The sequence below is a fragment of the Colias eurytheme genome, chromosome 19 (genome assembly GCF_061535395.1).
Source record: "Colias eurytheme isolate Ceu_HAF_F1 chromosome 19, ilColEury1 Martin Lab GWU primary, whole genome shotgun sequence".
Lineage (NCBI taxonomy): Eukaryota > Metazoa > Arthropoda > Insecta > Lepidoptera > Pieridae > Colias > Colias eurytheme.
The window spans coordinates 6,869,284-6,887,884 of record NC_142998.1 but is presented as its reverse complement, the minus strand read 5'-3'; the positions used below and the strand labels follow the sequence as shown (position 1 = coordinate 6,887,884).

Sequence of the window (18,601 nt, the reverse complement as noted above, 5' to 3'; positions counted from 1 at the left end):
GTCATCCCATTATATTCTGGTCACTGCTGTCACACCACGGCGCAAGGCAATCCACTTAGCACAACATTTACAGTTTATCACACAATAATTTTAACAAGACCGGGTTCGAGGACTCTTGAATGAATGCCCGCGTGGTGTCTCCCGACGATTATATGAATAGAGTCACGTCACAGACCACTGAATGGTTAGGCACTCATTATCATTGTTCGCGAGACGACCGTATAGTCAAATTCGCGTATCGGGAATTTTAGATCGGAGATAGAGCACACAATGATGAGTCACAGGAACCAGGGCGTTAGTCATTAATTCAACATATCAAGACGTACTAGGTTAGTGGAATGAAGGGAGAGAATAACTTGTTTTTTGACATCACATTTAAGGTCCCGGCCCTGTAGACAGGGTGCGGACGGCTCACGCATGCGCAGTCCCCCTCGCCACTTCAGCCCTCGATCGTACAAAGTGCCAAAATGGCGGAACTCCGACCCCCTTCCCTTTATTGAATATCTAATTTTATCCTTGCATTCGTTATGTACATCGGCTGTACTGCACTCTCAGCCTACTTTTTATTAAATTCACTGCGATTCTTCCGCGAACAAAAGATTAATTAGTCGCTTCTGAAGAGACAAACTGCAACATTTAGTTATAACTTAAAAGAGCTCGTTGTATGCAGATTGTAATGCAGATCTTTTTTACGTTACGCATACTTACGGCGTCAATAAAATGAGCTTTTAGGGTTTCGCACCAAGTTCGTTTTATTATTATAAAACATGTATAGTTAACTAGTTATAATATTTTAATGTATTAGTTTCACTATAGCCAAATAATAAACATAGAAATCACACATAATCATGAATGTTTATCATTAGAACTCATTTTTTCTCTATTAAAATTAAAAATTAAAATTCAGCAACCTACGATAAACAACCATGCATAATTTAAAAAAAAAATAAGATATCGGTGGGTTGGGTAGGTCCCTAAATTGACCAAGCATAGAATTCTGTGGTTAAAAAAACATTTCCTGCACACCAGGATCAAGGGTGTCCATTGATTGAGAATGGGAAAGATGTTAAAGTTAGTAAGTTATACAGAACCCTTAGAGAGCCAGACATACTTACTCTTGTCTCGTTTCAATTTATTTTATACCAGCAAAACCTTTAGTATACTGTTCGTTATTAAAAAACTTTCAATTAGTTCGAGGAACTTACTTCAAATAACTCATAAACTAAAACACCTTTATATTCTTCATACACAAAGTTCTCATCTCAAAAAGCTGTTTGAATTTCTAGGCACACAACATCCCTTTCATGAATGTATCAGTAAAAGCACAGTAAAAGCAGTAGTAGGTTCCTTCTTACTTATCTATTTCAGTTTAAACCTACCCTTAGTATTCAATTCAAATTTATTTAAATTCTATATATTTAGAACTGTATACAAAACACATAAACAATCGGATATAAAATGTTTACAAAAAAATGTAACAAAAATTATGTATTCTTAGGCCCAAAAGCCAAAGGGGAATTTTTTTAAACTATTAATCGTATTGTGATCATTGAGATAATATTACTACGTATGGAGGAGACACCACGAACAAAATCTGTGCGCCATTTTTTTGCTCTAAGTTTTCAAAATTATTATCTAGTTAGGTACTTACCGATGAAAGTTATTCCTTTGCACTTTTCCGTATTATTTGTATTATTTGTGCAATATCGTAACACACACGAAGGCATATTTGATGCGTTTCACTTTAAAACCATTAAAAAAAACCGCTCAACATACGCCATATGGCGTATGGAACATAAGTGATGTAGGCGGTGTCGTCTCCATATATTTACATATAAACATGAGGGAGAGCGGTTTATATAAAAAAAAACAGTTCAGTAGTTAAAAAGCTAAGGTTCTTACTTCTTTTAATTATGTTCCAATCTATACTAATATTATAAAGCTGAAGATTTTGTTTGTTTGTTTGAACGCGCTAATCTCAGTAAGTACTGGTCCGATTTGAAATATTCTTTCAGTGTTAGATAGCCCATTTTGTCGATTAAGGCTATATATTATATCATCACGCTAAGACCAACAGGATCGAAGCCACGAAGGTGAAACCGCGGCACGCAGCTAGTTTGTAATAAAACTTGTTTAGGTACAATTATTGCCATGCAGAGACAAAATTAATCCCATAAAAATTATGGTGAAAGTAACTATATAAACAGGAAGAGTGTTTAAATGTTATTCATCCCATAACAGTTTTACACAAATACAGGAACTGAACTTAAAGCTTTTAAAAGGTTACTTCCAATTTTTTATCAGACCATAGTTTACTATCAGAACCTATATGCAGAGCTGCAGAGGTTTGATAGACACATAAAGAAATAATGACTTTAGGTACCTACATCTCGGCATTTTCTCTCGGGAAAACTAACGATGTTACTCATTGCAGTTGAAAGCTAGAGTTGGGGAGTTTTAAAAAGTTACTTATCGATAATTTCATCTCGTACCTATATCTTGTCACTGATTCTAAATGTGTCGCTATCGTGAATTTAATGTTAGTGAACTTAGCAGATCATTTTTAGCAGATCAAAAAAAATGTGATTTCTTATCGCGTGCAGTTGAGTTCTACAGTTCCTGATACTTTTTAGAAATAGTTCTGGCGTTTTACCTTAAAAAACGACATTTGAAAAAATGATCTGCCAACTTCCCGTAGCAGATCATTTTTAGCAGATCAAAAAAAAATGTGAGTTCTTATCGCGTGCAGTTGAGTTCTACAGTTCCTGATACTTTTTAGAAATAGTTCTGGCGTTTTTACCTTAACAAACGACATTTGAAAAAACCCGACCTGGACCCGGCTTAACGTGATGCTAAGACGTAATGCTACGACGTGATGCTACGACGTGATGCTACGACGTGATGCTACGGCGTGATGCTACGGCGTAATGCTACGGCATGTGTTACGGCGTGATGCTACGGCGTGATGCTACGGTGTGATGCTACGGTGTGATGCTACGGCATGATGCTACGGCATGATGCTACGGCGTGATGCTACGGCATGATGCTACGGCGTAGTGCTATGGCATGTGTTACGGCGTGATGCTACGGCGTGATGCTACGGTGTGATGCTACAGTGTGATGCTACGGCATGATGCTACGGCATAATGCTACGGCGTGATGCTACGGCATGATGCTTCGGCATGATGCTACGGCGTGATGCTACGGCGTAATGCTACGGCGCGATGCTACGGCATGATGCTACGGCGCGATGCTACGGCATGATGCTACGGCATGATGCTACGGCATGAAGCTACGGCATGATGCTACGGCATGATGAAATATGACATAAATAAATTTTCTAGTGTTTCATTTTACGCGAGTATTTCTAAAAAGTATCAGGAACTGTAGAACTCAACTGCACGCGATAAGAACTCACATTTTTTTTTTGATCTGCTAAAAATGATCTGCTACGGGAAGTGGGCAGATCATTTTTTCAAATGTCGTTTTTAAGGTAAAAACGCCAGAACTATTTCTAAAAAGTATCAGGAACTGTAGAACTCAACTGCACGCGATAAGAACTCACATTTTTTTTTTGATCTGCTAAAAATGATCTGCTAAGTTCACTAACATGTGAATTTATTGCTTTTATTAACATGTAGGTACGTACTTACCTAACTATTATTTTATGATTATAATAATATACTTAACATTTTTATGGTTACTTACGTAGACTATAATTACTTACTGAAATAGACAAAAGAAAATAATTATAGATAACAATTGCGATATATACGAGTTCAAAGACATAAATCGCAAAGTATTATGAACTCATCCGCTCCTTTCCTTTAATTAAACAACGGTAAAATCCCAGGTAGCGCTTCACTGCATCCTCTTAGGCTCCACTTTAACGTGCAGTTGCATAATGTAGTTTTAGTTAACATCGCTACGATTGCGCTTGTGCACCTAGATTCAGGATGCAAGACAGGATAATCTATACATATAATAAATCTGTAGAAGGGTCAATTCTGTACATTGAAAATATTGAAAAAATAAATAGCAGGGGGTGTTACTGGATCGATACCAAACCCAAGTAGGTATTAAGTGATTAAAAAATGTTTGTCTGTCTGTCTGTCTGTATAATCAGGCATCACGTGAAAACTAACGGTTCGATTTCGATGAAATAAACCAATTTACGAAATTAGATAGTTATGTTCATATATGTCTCTTTTTTATTTAATACTTGACTACTGTTAAATAAAATAATGATAAATATTAAATAATTTGAAGAACTAAAATATTTGTTTGAACTTTTTTGGTTTATTATTCACTAAGTAGCTACCCAAGCACATAGGTATTAAGAAAAACATTATCCGCAGCGTCTGTCTTTCATTCTGTTTTCACCGATGGATAGCGTGTGGTTCTCGAGGTAGTTAAGATTTAGACAACATAATCCATATTATTATAAAAAGTAACCATTTATTGTTTTGTAACTATGTGCCTATGTTTGTAATGTAAGTATTGACACAAAAACTCTATAACTGATTACTGATTTCACTGACATTGCATATTTTGTACGTGATCCCAGACGACCCAGAGCAGAGGATAGAATATTTTATGTAGCATGGATGGAATCGAAGCAGATAGTTAGTCCTTACTAATATTAATAATAATTGTTATACCAATAAAATGATAAAGTGTGTTATCTTATTTCACGTCGCGTCGCCGCGCCACGAAGGGATTTGCATTTCAGCTTGCTGGCGAAGCCGCAAGCGGAAAGCTATAATTATAAGCTAAGCTATAATATTACGTAAAAGACGGAATGCTTAGATCTTATAGTTAGTTATAGCTTATTGAGGCACGGTAAGCATAAAAAATGCTTAAGGAGTCTTTTGTTTCTCGAAAATGTATTTTTACGTAAAATGTAGGAATGAGCTGGATTTTTATTATCTTGTTCTATTACAAATAAGCCAATTGTCATTCTTTCATAATACCTATATAGTTAGGTATATTTCTATTCTTTATAAATTTATGTTTATATCGTACATATATTAAAATGAAAATGTATGCTATGAAAAGTCGCAAAAGATTACAGTGAAAAAAAACCAATCATCTTTTATAGATTTATTAAGCTCCAATACATCTTTCAAATGATGTGGTATACAAAAAATACTTACAATCATTGGATTTGAACAATCAAGTCAGTAGCAACAATAATGATGAGTATGTAGACACCTTCTATTTAATCTTAAATGAAATTCGGTTTTTCTTAATTAAATAAAATTCAAATATAAATAAAAAATAAATATACTACATACAAAATAAATACATAAAAATGCAAAATAGTCATAATAATCTTATTGACAAAAACATTTTATTTAATAGGTGCATTCTTCATAGACTTGGTCATAACTGGGTTTCCATTGACTTTGCTTATGAGTTTGTTTCCTTGCCATACAGCGAATAGTTGTTCATTCGTTTTCAGATCAGGTTGTAATTTTTCCCAAACTTTCTTCTTAGGATTTAGCACCTCATCTGGCTCTCCATTCTCGTAGCCTTCTACAACTATTCGGTCACCAGGCTTGCTATCTTGTGGGGGCAGTAAAGGTTCAACTTGCTTGGGCTCATCAACAGATGCACACAGAACCATACCCTTTGATTCTACTCCTCGCATTTTAGCAGGTTTCAAGTTACATAAAACAACCACATCTCTATTCTGCATCTCTTCAATAGGCACAAAATTAACCAAACCAGAAACAATCGTTCTGGGTTCCTGTTCACCGAGATCAATTTTTTCAACATATAATGCATCAGCATCAGGATGTCTAGAAACTTCTACAATGCGACCAACTCGGATGTCTAACCTACTCGGAACTGCTTCTTCTGTAGCAGCCGCAGCATTTCCCTTTACTTTAACAGGGGGTGGGTAAGCTTTTTTGGCTAATTCCTGTAATTTAGGCTCCTTGAATGTTTCTTGTATTGGAGCTAACAGCTTGTTAATAGCTTGCTCTACTGATGCTTTCAAGTCACCTGGATGAATGTCTTGCTTGGCGAAATCACTTTCTAAATCCTCAAATTTAGAGTATTGTACATTGCCACCATGTTCAGGTGCCCTACAAATATCAAATGTTTCACCTTCTTTCATTAACGGAAATAGGACATGTTTAGTGAATGAAAGGACTCCATTGTCTGTGATGTTACCAGGTTCGCAGAAAGCTTTCTTTAACTTTTTCTTTACATTACCAGGATTGTCTAATAAGTCAATCTTGCTATCCTCTTCAGAGGCAGACATCTTACCCCCTGTTAAACCGGGGACCATTGGATTCATTAAATGTATGCGTTTAGCATATCCAAGTTGAGGCAAGTATTTTTCTGACATTGTGAAGATTTTTCTTTGATCTACTCCACCAAATTGTGCATCTACCTTTAAATACTCTTCATCCAAAGCTTGAAGACCTGGGTACAGGAGACCACTTAAAAGTGGATGATCAACCTGCTTGACTACCTCAGCTCCTGCCTTCTTAGCATCATGCTCAGTTATAACAGAGGACATACGGTACACATCCAAAGTGTACTCTTTATTCAACTGGTACTCAGTACCTTTTACAAATTTAAGTTTTTCCAATGGCACACCTATAGACGTTAACATCGCTTTAATAGCTGCTTCATAATACTGCGTACGCAGATTGAGAAGCTCCCAAGGTGCTTTCATATTGTCTAGATAGGCATGTAAATCAGCAAATAATATAGTGACTTCACAACCAGCTTTGAGAAAGTCAGCTATTTTTGACATTGGAACAAAATAAGCGACGTGGGGCCTTCCGGTTGTTGCAGTTCCCCAATAAATTTTTAGGTCGCGTTGTTTTATAATTTCCGTGAGTTTCTCATCCCCCAAAACCTCTTGAAGGTTTCGAGTGATTAAATGTTTTTTTTCCTCCCAAGTAGCCATCTCCGGCGTTTATATATCTGTGAAAATATATGTAAAGGTTATAACTATTTATCAAATTTATGTTTAAATTGAATAAGCATATCTATGTTTGCATTAGTAAAAATAGTAACTTTTTTAAATTTACCTTTTATTTCACAAAAGTCTTAATTCCAGTCAGATTCTGTAGACGTAAAAGCAACGTAAAAAGTAAAAGTTATAGCTGATGAAATTTTTTATCCAACTGGACCAAAACACATGCCACATATGTCTAATTCTGAGTTCTGACAGTGACAATTGACAAGTGGTCTGTGATCTAATATTTTATTGACATACCACCAAGCATACCACGAGAGACAAAGACGGATGGTAAAATTATGTTCAATCTTATTATTATATTTCTTACTCACATTCATATTAATTTATAAAATTGTGAGTAGAATAATATGTAGGTATGGTATTATTACTTAATTTATAATACAATTATGTATTTGCTACATATTTTTTCACATTTTATTATTATTTTATATTGCAACATTGTATTTTTAGTTTTTACAATAATTATTAATTTTCTGTTTGCCTTCTAATTAAATAGGCGTAGAGTCTATTCTAATTAACAGTAATTGTATTTTTATTTATTTATGTTTAATGCTGATAGAAAATAATCATCAATTAATAACATAGTCAGGTATACGTCATAATATATAAAGCAAGTCTTTTAAAATGTAATAATTTGTTCAAAAACAGAATACCAAGATATTTATTGATAAAATTACTGAAACGTATTTAAAACCAAGAAATACTATGTGAATATGAGTTTATTTATTATAAATCTTCATTTAACTAAAAATAATACAATTAAATCAAAAAGTAGTAATTTTAAATTTGGCGCCACTATTGCAGTGAATGCTCGAGTTTCCTGTCAAAAGCGCCATTGCGCATGACAGTCAGTGCGGCCTTGCAGACTGAAGAGCGCTGCCAACAAAGGCCGAGTCGATGGGGTTACAAAAAATTGTTAATTTGATCAGCTAAAACCCTTTTGTTATTGTAATTATAATTTTAAATAGGTTGTGAATCTGTGATTACGTTAAGAAATGTGTGAATGATATGAATCGTGACGGCTAGCAAAGGAGTCAGCTGGTCCATAGTGCGAATAGTGAATAAGAAATGGCGGCCTTGCCAGCAGGTGTTCAGTATGCGTTATCATCAGAGTCTAGTTATAAAGAAAACAAGGAACTAGTGTTTGTGAAATTAACGGATTCAGCACTAAAAGCTATAGAAGACTTCATTAGAAATAATAGGGTAAGTACATACGCCATATTGTTAACATCAAAACAGGCCAACAATGTCAGAGGCGCCATACTTATATTTCAAGTAATCAAAATGAACCTGCAGAATGTAATATTTTTGCAAATAAACATATCCTCTAGTATCAGGAAAGTTGGCTACGGTTCTAGTTTGTGTAGATAGCCTCGCGACAGGTATGTTCTCTACAATGTCACGCCACGTCAACATGTAGAAATTTTGCTCTGTTATTTTCACAGATTTACATTTCATGTCTATATTTAGAGACTTCTAAGTTATTGTCAATGTAATTTATATTTACCTAGATATCTCTTACATCTCATAGTATCGAAATTATAGCGTTGTTATGCAAAGAACTGATCGTTTTTCGTGATAAAAACAATTGACTGATAATTTCTTCCAAGTAAAAAATTACGGTAAATATTGCAAAAAATGGTCTTGCAAATATCCAATAGAGACTTAAATTGATTATTTAAAGCCCTAAACCAATCCATACAGTTGTTAATGTAAAATAGAATATAAAAATAACCTTTACTTCAAATAATATTGTATGGTAATTTGACATGTAGGATTAAGACAGTGTCTTTCTATTTTAAATATGTATTGGATTTGTAAAGTGAGAACAATAATGTGGTTTGTATTACAGTAGCTTAACTTGTTATGCAAAAAATAATAGTCTTAGAAAATAAATCTCACTTGCTCTTACTAATAAAATTTAGTTTGTACAGTAAGAATTCATTTTGATTTTTTTAAAGGACTAAAGGAGAATTTCTTGATTTGGAAATAATTTAGTTGTTTACATACATAAATAGGCTAACAAACATCTGTTTGGTGAGGAAATAAGAAAAATTTTAGTTTGCTTAAAATAAGAGTTTTGAAAGAAAAAATCTTATAAATATTCTTCAATATAAAACATTTTTAAGTTATCGCAGAGTATCATAGTCATTTATCAAGTTGATTATATACAAAAAACATATTTATTTAATATGTTTATCATTTATCTTCTGGTCATAGTACAAGCTCGGCACAATATGAAACTAGATGGCGTTGCATGAATCATGGTCTCAATATATATTTTGAATAAAAAATTATTATATTATAGAGCTGGGCCCCATACAGATAAATTTTTAAATATATTTTTCAAGGTACAGAAAATATTTACCAAAACTTTCACTACAAAAACCTTTCTAGACTATAACAAACAAGTTTCAGTTTTGACTTTTGGTTTTCATGATGTAAATAAATGATAAATTTAATTATATTATACAAAGTTGGTAAAGTTTTCCAAAGGGTTTTCACCAGCGTAAAGTATTTCACTTCTTAGGATTTTAACAAACCTATTTATTTTATTAAAATGTGTATAAATGGTTTATATTATTGTTAAAATAATTATTTTCCAATCCAGTGAAGTTGTATAGTGTGTTTAAAACTTTTATGACATTTTTAAGAATAAGAAATCATTACTTAATTATAACAGATTTCTCTACATTATTTATTACCTACAAACAGAATCATGTAGAATATAATATGTTTGAAGAAAATTATTAAGAACTGCTTTAAACATAAATCTTCATTTTTTTATATAAGAGCAGGTAACTGAGCAGGTGGATCACCTAATGAAGTGACACCACCGCCCATGAGCACTCACAAAGTTACCTTTATAATTCAAATATCATTATTTTTTTTAATATAGACTGTATATAATAGTCAGGCCAAAATTTATAGAGAGACAAATCAAATAAACATCAACTTCCTAAGAAATCCAAATTGCTTTAACAAAATGATTACATCATCATTCATTCCAATTCAAGAAAATTTTGGGCATTTTGTTCTATTTAATTCATAATGAGTCTATTGTAAAATATGTATTAAGAAGCTGTTAATCACATTTCTTATGATTATGTAATAAATTACATTTTCTAATATCTGTTTGAACAAAATTCAATTTTCTTGTGGACAGTGGTTATTATGTCAGTGCCAGATGTAATTTGAGTGCAACAAAAATTGGAGGAAGTTTAATTTTAACCATTTATGAGGCTTTAGAAGTAAAAAACATGTTATTATTTAAACATAACAGTGTACAATTATATCATATCTAGAATACATGTTGAACATTCAAAATTAGCTACATTCAGCTCACAAATCCAGAAAATATTTCATTATGTTTCATATTATGAAAATTTTCGTTTCCATATGATACAATGTTTGTTTTTGTAGATTGTATTGAGATCATGTTGGGATATACAGGATGTCCCGCTTTCGGTATACTAAGCGCGAAGGGACTTGTAGTTTTGCATACACTGATCACATAAAAAATACTTAAATAACAAAATTACGCGGCTTCGCGCAGCCGGCATATACCGCTTCGCTAATGTGAGTATTTTGTCTATGAAAACATAATCTTAAACGATAGCTCACATGCGGGTGGCAAAGTTGGGCGGTTTGCTTGTTGGGGGTGTACACATGGAATTTTAAGAATTCCTCTATTTAAAAAAAAATGCGTCTGGAATTTTATAATTATTTTTTACGTACTCAGCGTATGCAAAACTACAAGTCCCTTTGCGCTTAGTATACCGAAAGTGGGACACCCTGTATATACGCCCTTGATTGTATTTTGCATGTATAAATGTTACAGTCACTTATTATAAGATTGGCGAGGAATATCAAATATTGAAATCCTGTTAAAAATAATTTTTTATGACCAAAAACTAAAACGAGTGGGAATAAAGATGAATGTTTATAATTTAATAAATTAAATGCATGAATTTTCAAAGTATTTATTTCGTATGTCAAAGACTTCTCATGTATTTTACGTATGTAACTATAAATATCTTATTTTCCTTTTATTTTTAAGAAGACTCATGTTTTTTTTGAGGATCTATAGAAAGAAGCTTTGATATTTAATGAACCTATTGCTTACTAAATAGTCCCAGATATTTTATTAAATCTCCTTAATAACTGGATATATATATTACTAGAGGTCCGCCCCGGCTTCACCCGTGGTACATAATATTTCACAATAAAAGGTAGCCTATCTCCTTTCTCGGGTATCAAAATATCTCCATACCAAATTTCATGCAAATTGGTTCAGTAGTTAAGGCGTGATTGAGTAACAGACAGACAAACAGAGTTACTTTCGCATTTATAATATTAGTATGGATTATATAACTATAATAGAATATCATATAAGTATTGTCTACATTATATGCTCTCTATGAAATATATGACAAATTATTTTAATATCTTAATACTATTATTAAGGCGAAAGTTTGTATGGATGTTTGTTACTCTTTCACGTAAAAACTACTGAACCGATTACAATGAAATTTAGCACACATATAGTTAGAGGGTAACTTGGATTAACACAAAGGATAGGTTTTATACTGGAACTATGCGGGTTTTCCTTTGAAAACGCGGGCGAAGCCGCGGGCGGAAATCTAGTTGTAAAATAATTTGGCAGCTATTATGTCTAAAGTAAACATGGTACTGGGCAATATTTATCTGATTAGATAATTGTATTCGTACAATCAAAATCAAGGGTGAAAGGAAATATTAATGATAGATACTCATCATGTTGCTGAATTTTGTTTTTATTGCAAAAAATCTGTTTATCATTAATTAAGCATAATATCTTGTTTTTTTTTATATTTTTTGACTTAAGTATTGTAGGCACCCTTTCATGTTCTATTCTATCCACTTATCTATGTCCATATAAGTAAATTTTTTTTTGAAAATATGGCAACTAGTAAAAGTAAAGTTTTACCTACCAATCAATAACAATATACAGGTATAATAATCTTGTTTTGAGCTAGATAAATATTGCAATAATGTAGAGACAAAAAGTTAAATTCAAATGAGTAGTATGTAATTAATTGCCCATAATACCTCTTATGTTTCTAACACTAGCTAGGAAAAATGAGAAGGTATTACCAATGAGTACACAATTTTATTTCAAATCAAATTTTGATTCAAGTGTACCAAATCTATCAAAAATAAGGATGTTTGCGACAAAAAGTCACAATTCAAATGAGTAGCAATGTTTGGGCTTATTGACCCGCACAGAAGTCGTCTCCCTCTAAACCTATTCAGTAGCTACGTATCAGTTCCGTCAATTTCCGGCCGCTGAATACAAAATGTCCTCTTACGGTAAACACTGGTGACTATTAAAATATTTCTATTCCTAAGTCGTAAGCGTTCGGCGCGTGTCGAGTGGGCTATTTCGCAAACTCGTACGGATAGCGAATCGGGCGCACCGTCGCAATGACAATGTTGAGGCGTGGTGAAAGTAATACTACATTATAAAATATTTATAATACACAAATGTTATTTAATTCAGTATTGCTCTTCATCAAATTGGTATAATTGTTGTATATTTATTGACATATTCTCACTCATGTTTCCTTAAGAATTCCATTATTACATAACGTGAAAATACAATTTTGCATGTTGCACTCGTTTACTTACAAAATTTATAATGGTGGTCTATTCATTCGAACCTCTATTCGCATTTCGTCTGCCAACTAGAGCGTGATTATCAAAATGTGTCTGCTATTAAGAAAATGAGAGCTTTAACTTAGATGTACGAAAGCATTACACAGGCAAATGAGGTTAATTATCGTAGAAAAAAATTAAATTTTACTTTGAAATCATGGAAAGGTAAGGTAAGGTATAGGTCCTGCACAATTATCTTGTATTAAGTATAAATACAAACAAAAGGAGAACGATGCAATGGTTTAAATCCTAGTGATATAAAAATTATTAAGGTCAGTGAAGTAAAACTATACTTAAATATTAAATGTTTTCAAAGCTGATCAGTGAATAGGTAGTTATAACAGAAAAGGCTTGTATAAACAAAATTTCAATCTCTTAGTAAAGAAATGCGTGGACTAAAACTTGTTAATTAATTACAAAGTAATTAAAAGGGTCAAAGATCGTAGTAAAGAATCGGGTCGGCGACTGGACTTGGAAAAATTTCGCCCATTTATTATTCAGTAAACAATACTTAATACAATTTTTCATGGGTATACACTTTTCCGTGAAATAACATTTAACTAACAGAGGTAAAATAAAAAAAAAACACTATGTATTAGGTTTAACCTATTGTTGTAATTTAAAAAGTAAACATATTATAAGTAAATCAAAACAAAGTGTCATTGATACTTTCTACTAAAATTCGTATCGTGATTGTCAAAATTATTTTATGATAAAAATACCAGTCTGTATGAAAAGCGACATTTTATAGTGATAAGATGGTGATAAAATTTGAATTGATATCCACAAATAATTACCTTGATATAGGTATTTAGTATTTACTCTATTCTGAAATCTGAAGTATACAATCTAACTCGAATTTATTTTGTTGAATGGATCATTGGATGCTGATTTCGGTTACTTTATTGCCTTTGGTTTCGATAATATTCTGTCTTATTTAGAACACACCAATATTTTAAAAGACAGTGCATTGCAACCCTTTGAACCATGAAGCGTAATTACCGTGAATCATAAATACTAATTTATGTTTGTTTTGTAAGTATATGCGGTTGAAGCACGTGACAAATGTCAACATCGCAGGTCGCGAGGCCCACAGGAAATCATTAACATCCACGGCGCCCGATGGCTCTAGGCCATTTCTCTTGGCTTACTTTTAAAATTGATGCGTGAACATAATTACGATAAATTAATAATTGCATTTTTTTAGAAATAAACCTACTTTATGATGCTAGTCAACAATTAATTATTAAATAGTGAAGAATGAAGATATACCTAGCTCTAACGACACTATCGATAAATGTGATGATTTCAACAGTACAATATATATTTTTCGTCACATTTATTATGAAATAATATATCTTCTTAGCATGTTTCAAACCCAGTGATATACCTAATTAATATCAAGATGTGATTTCTAAATAATTTCTTAATAACTGACGTCACGTTCGATCGCATATCGTTACTACTTGTCCTTTTTATTAAAGCTTATAAAAGTACCTGGCGCAGCAGATGGTATAACTGATTTTGGCCAAAAAAACACCAAATCCGGCGAGTTGGCAATATAAACAATTTAGTTCATAGCACAAGTCCGCAAAGCTGGTTCACCACCTGACAGATTCCTTGTCCATTGCACGTGTTTTCACAGCGATAGGCCTTGCTGCGCTTAGATTAGGGGAACCTAAACCAGTGATGTTCTTCGCAAATATGAACTCTGCGTAAACTGCATTTAGACTCAAATTTCCATTTTTTTTTGCTCTTAGTCTGACTTTAGTTTTTACGTTACCGTTTCGTGAACGTGCCACCTGGCCTTTTTTTCTTGCCCATAACGCCCATTGAAAGTTGTGAATCACTTTTGTAACGACATTGAATAGTTTTATGTCCACTTTGTTGTGAAATGAAAAAACAATTGACGAGTACTTTTTTTTTCTATGGACATATTAAATTACTTATTTTTTATTGTTGAGCCATTCAGAATTATTGAAATGCGGATTTTGTTGGATCTAAATTATAGTACGTAATTACATACTAGTAATGAGAATTATTCCCAATTTTTTTTTTTCATTTAAAAAAAAGGATAAGTTACAACATATTAGATAATGTAAAAGCAAGCTTGACACCGCTATGGCTTTTATAACAGCAAATTTATAGCATGCAATTTATATTTAGCTAGCCATAAATCGTCAGTAAATTGCTTTTAAAATAATGAGAAATCCTTATGTAGCGGAAATATATTATAAATGTGTTTTCTTCAAGCTAGAACTCGTAGAATTGCTGTAATAATAATACCGGATGAAGCTCTTTGCTAATTTGTTTCTTATTTCAAGTTGACAAATTATAGAGTGATTAAATGGATTGAAATATCTTTCCATGTGTGTATCATAAAGTGCACGTCTCGAATCCCTTCAATCGGATCTTTCGATTATCAAAGGACGTCGGGATTAGCTTGGGGAATGACATACCTAGCGAGTGGATAGGGTCTCGGGTCGACGCACCCTCTCCCCCCTAATTCTTGCCACCTGGTCGTCCCTCCTTAACAGATGTGTTGTTCTCTTTAGTTATTCACCCATAGCTCGTTTTAAATCGTATCCTTATTGTATTAACCAAAATAAATAATACTTTCTCTAATCTCCAATAGCATACATAATTTGGTAACATTGTAATATTTATCGTTGTTTACTAACTTCAAATGTTAATTAATCTCTAAGATACTAAATAATAAAAGGTTATTTTACGCTAAAATTGTGTTTTAAACCTTAATTCAATCAATACCTAGATTATACACCTGTATTATTTATAGTATAACGAAACCTGTTTGCAAAATGTCAGACAATCTGTGCAACTCTTGCTGCGCTTGACGTAATGATAGGTTAAGAACGAATCGAAACATTTAATGAAATTTATGTATGTATTCATTATAAAATCCAAAAACGGACAAGATTTAAATCGTCATCATTAAAATGTCGATACAGAAAACGCAGTCAAAAATGACAATAAGGTTAGAAAAGGACAAAAGAAGTGGGGTGCCGGTATGGGACACCGACCTTATGTTAATGATTTAACGTATAGAACACAATCTTTCATTAAGTAAATGCACTCATAAATATTTAAGTAGATTCTTGTAAAAAACCAATCATCCATTTTTAATAGAGACTGGTGATCACAAGAAATACACATTTATTAATCAAACTAGCATGCAAAAGCATACAAGCTTCGCTTGCGTGACCTAGAGAGTGTTGGAAATGCTTATAAATCATCTATTGAGAATTGCGATAGCTATTTTTACACAACGGACACACAAATAAAATACACATTTTGTGTGTGCAGTAATAGTTGGTAAAGCAATTGGACATATTTATGGTCTAGGACCTAGGTTATCATTTGAAAAAAGTTTTAAGTAATTTAATATGTAACATTGCATTTGCATTTACTTAAAAAATCAATTTAGAATTATTTTTTCTAATAAAGGGAATACATAATATTATGTTATACAGTACATTGTGCCTATATTCATTCAATGCACTACAATCAATCTGATTTAATTTTCTTGCTTCATATAATTTAAAGATCTGTTATCGATTGATCGGCGTAAAATGAAACACGCAAAATTCTCATATTGCCAAATCTTTCGTATCCATTTCGACACAACTGTTATGTTATTATAATGAATTGAATAATAATACGATTAATTGACATTGACTTCAATTGAAAAATTTACGTAGCGGTAGCACGCTAGCGGCGAGGACGACAGCTTTTTTGACTACGCATTTTCTATCGTTCCGCAGGTAGATCCGATCATTTTAACATTACATATTTCAAATCGTTTGTCGGTTACCTCCAAAGTTGACATAAATTTATAGACGTTATTGATGTTGTCTTTCTCTAAATTCTTCAATGTTGTTACAGCTTTTGTACATGTAAAAACTTTTTAGTAGTTATAGGTAATATTATTAGTGAAGTTTTACCTTCGTAAATTGCTTGCAGAGTTGCAGACCGGTTGACTTCTTTAAAAAAGTTGTAAATCTAAAATGACACGGCATCGCATAGTCGGCCAAATTACTCAAATAGTTGAATACTGATGTCATTGATGTCCTAATTGTATCCTTTGTAGGTTGGTATTTTTGTGTTGCAATAGTCAGATATAAGATCGTCATCCACTTTCTCTGTCGGATAAATAAGAAAAACGTGCAACTTCCATCAGTGCCTCCACTAAAAATGTATGTCGGCGTTCGGACCGTGTCTCGTACAACGGTTTTGGACCCGCCTTGCAATTTAATATTTTCTTAACTTGACAAATCACCTATGCCTACAGCTGACCTCCAACCGGGAATTGTTAATTCGCATTTTTATTCAACATGTTTTGACACGTAAAGATGGCGAATACCAACCTGGCTTGAATATCGTATAACTAGGTTTAATTTATGCACCGTCCAAACATGAAATCAACCGTATTTCATAAATCTTTATTCCATATCAACTCTATTTGCTATTTACTTTTTAAAAATAAGCCTAAACATATAATCACGAATCTGTCATTATTGCTAGCAAATATTGAACAAAGTAAAAACACATAAAAGCACCCAAAGAATGGGTAAACGTAATGAAGATAATAATCAAGATTGGGTGTGTAAGTTCAGGGCTCTATTTACGCTATAAAGGGTCTTCTCAATTAACCTGCAGAGCTTTTTTCCAAAAGGTCACAAGTTTATTCCGCTAAGGTCAATTTGAACGCTTATTTTATTGCTTCACTATATACGTAGCTATTCTAACCAAGGCCAAAATTACTTGATATTTTTAAAGATAAAACAAGTACTAATAACATCATAATACACACTTATATGGTTCGCTATTGCGTATTTGTTCAAAATATCAAGTAATGGTACTTATAATGAATCGTATTTATTAAATGTATATAATATATTAAATACCCATTTCATATCTACGTTAAAAAAGAAACAAAAATTAGTTACTGTTAATTAAACTTATGACGTAACACTGAATAGTTGAGGTTTGTGTATTGTTTGAATTAATTTAATTAAATAAACTATTAAGAACAACGCCATTAATTTGTCTTTTTATTAATAGAATATCAAATATGCCGAGTGTAGGTACCACTATATTTAAAATAATTTTAATTACAAATGATTAATAACATTCGAGCACAAAACGAGTTCCTCGAAATAATTTATAAGATATAATATGTACATCTTTCTTAAAGTGAAATATAGTACTAATAGATTAACTTAATTTTGTCCAGACTTAAAGTAAATTTGTATTAATTTAATTTTTAAGATAATTGGAATAACATTATTTACCACGACCTTGCCTCCGACCGGTTCGGCATTCGCGACTGGTTTCAATTCTTATATTTAAATTGTTTTTAAGATCACGATTCAGTTTGGATAAATTTAATTCTATTGATTTAGAATATGTGTATGATGTAAATGTGCATTTTCACCCTTACATTTAATTGTCAATACGTATTGTTTTATAAAGTCTGAACTCTGAAGGTAGACATAAAGTTACGTAAGAGTTATGGCCATGAATGCTAGTTCCGGGTCATCCCCACTTGTAAAAGCAGCGATGCAACTAAATTTCACATTGAGCTCGGTTGTTAAGTAAGTAACTAAAGCAATTTTTAAGTTTACATCATCGGCGCTGCCGGCCGCCCAGCCTAGTTGTGTTTCTCGCATTCGACCATCGCTTGTTGTGCAACGGCCACTCGCAGACACTTAGTTATTGTGGCAAATCAGGCTCGTTACCCAACCCGTTTGACTTCTAATCTTCCAATTAAAAGTAAATGGATGATTTCTTTTATTTTCTTCGGAAAATTATCGCGTAAACACTTCCGCGTCTCACAAAGCTGCAAGAGATTCAACCTTCAATGCTACTTAGTTTAAATCA

At 32.7% G+C, this 18,601-nt stretch overlaps 2 protein-coding genes across 2 annotated transcripts in view; one reads left to right on the top strand and one right to left on the bottom strand.

Annotated features, from left to right (window-relative positions):
- Positions 1–5,088: 5,088 nt before the first annotated feature.
- Positions 5,089–7,180, bottom strand: TyrRS (Tyrosyl-tRNA synthetase). The gene is made up of 2 exons (XM_090113196.1): positions 7,053–7,180; positions 5,089–6,945 (listed from the first exon to the last, which is right to left on the bottom strand). The coding sequence occupies exon 2, from the start codon at positions 6,926–6,928 to the stop codon at positions 5,354–5,356; it is 1,575 nt and encodes a 524-aa protein (XP_089969322.1). The 5' UTR covers positions 6,929–6,945; positions 7,053–7,180; the 3' UTR covers positions 5,089–5,353.
- Positions 7,181–7,850: 670 nt separating this feature from the next.
- Su(Tpl) (Suppressor of Triplolethal) overlaps positions 7,851–18,601 on the top strand; it is a 58,567-nt gene continuing 47,816 nt past the window's right edge. The window contains exon 1 of the mRNA XM_090113312.1: positions 7,851–8,206. Within this exon, the coding sequence (XP_089969438.1) occupies positions 8,072–8,206 (135 nt within the window). The 5' untranslated portion in view covers positions 7,851–8,071. The remainder of the gene's footprint in view (positions 8,207–18,601) is intronic.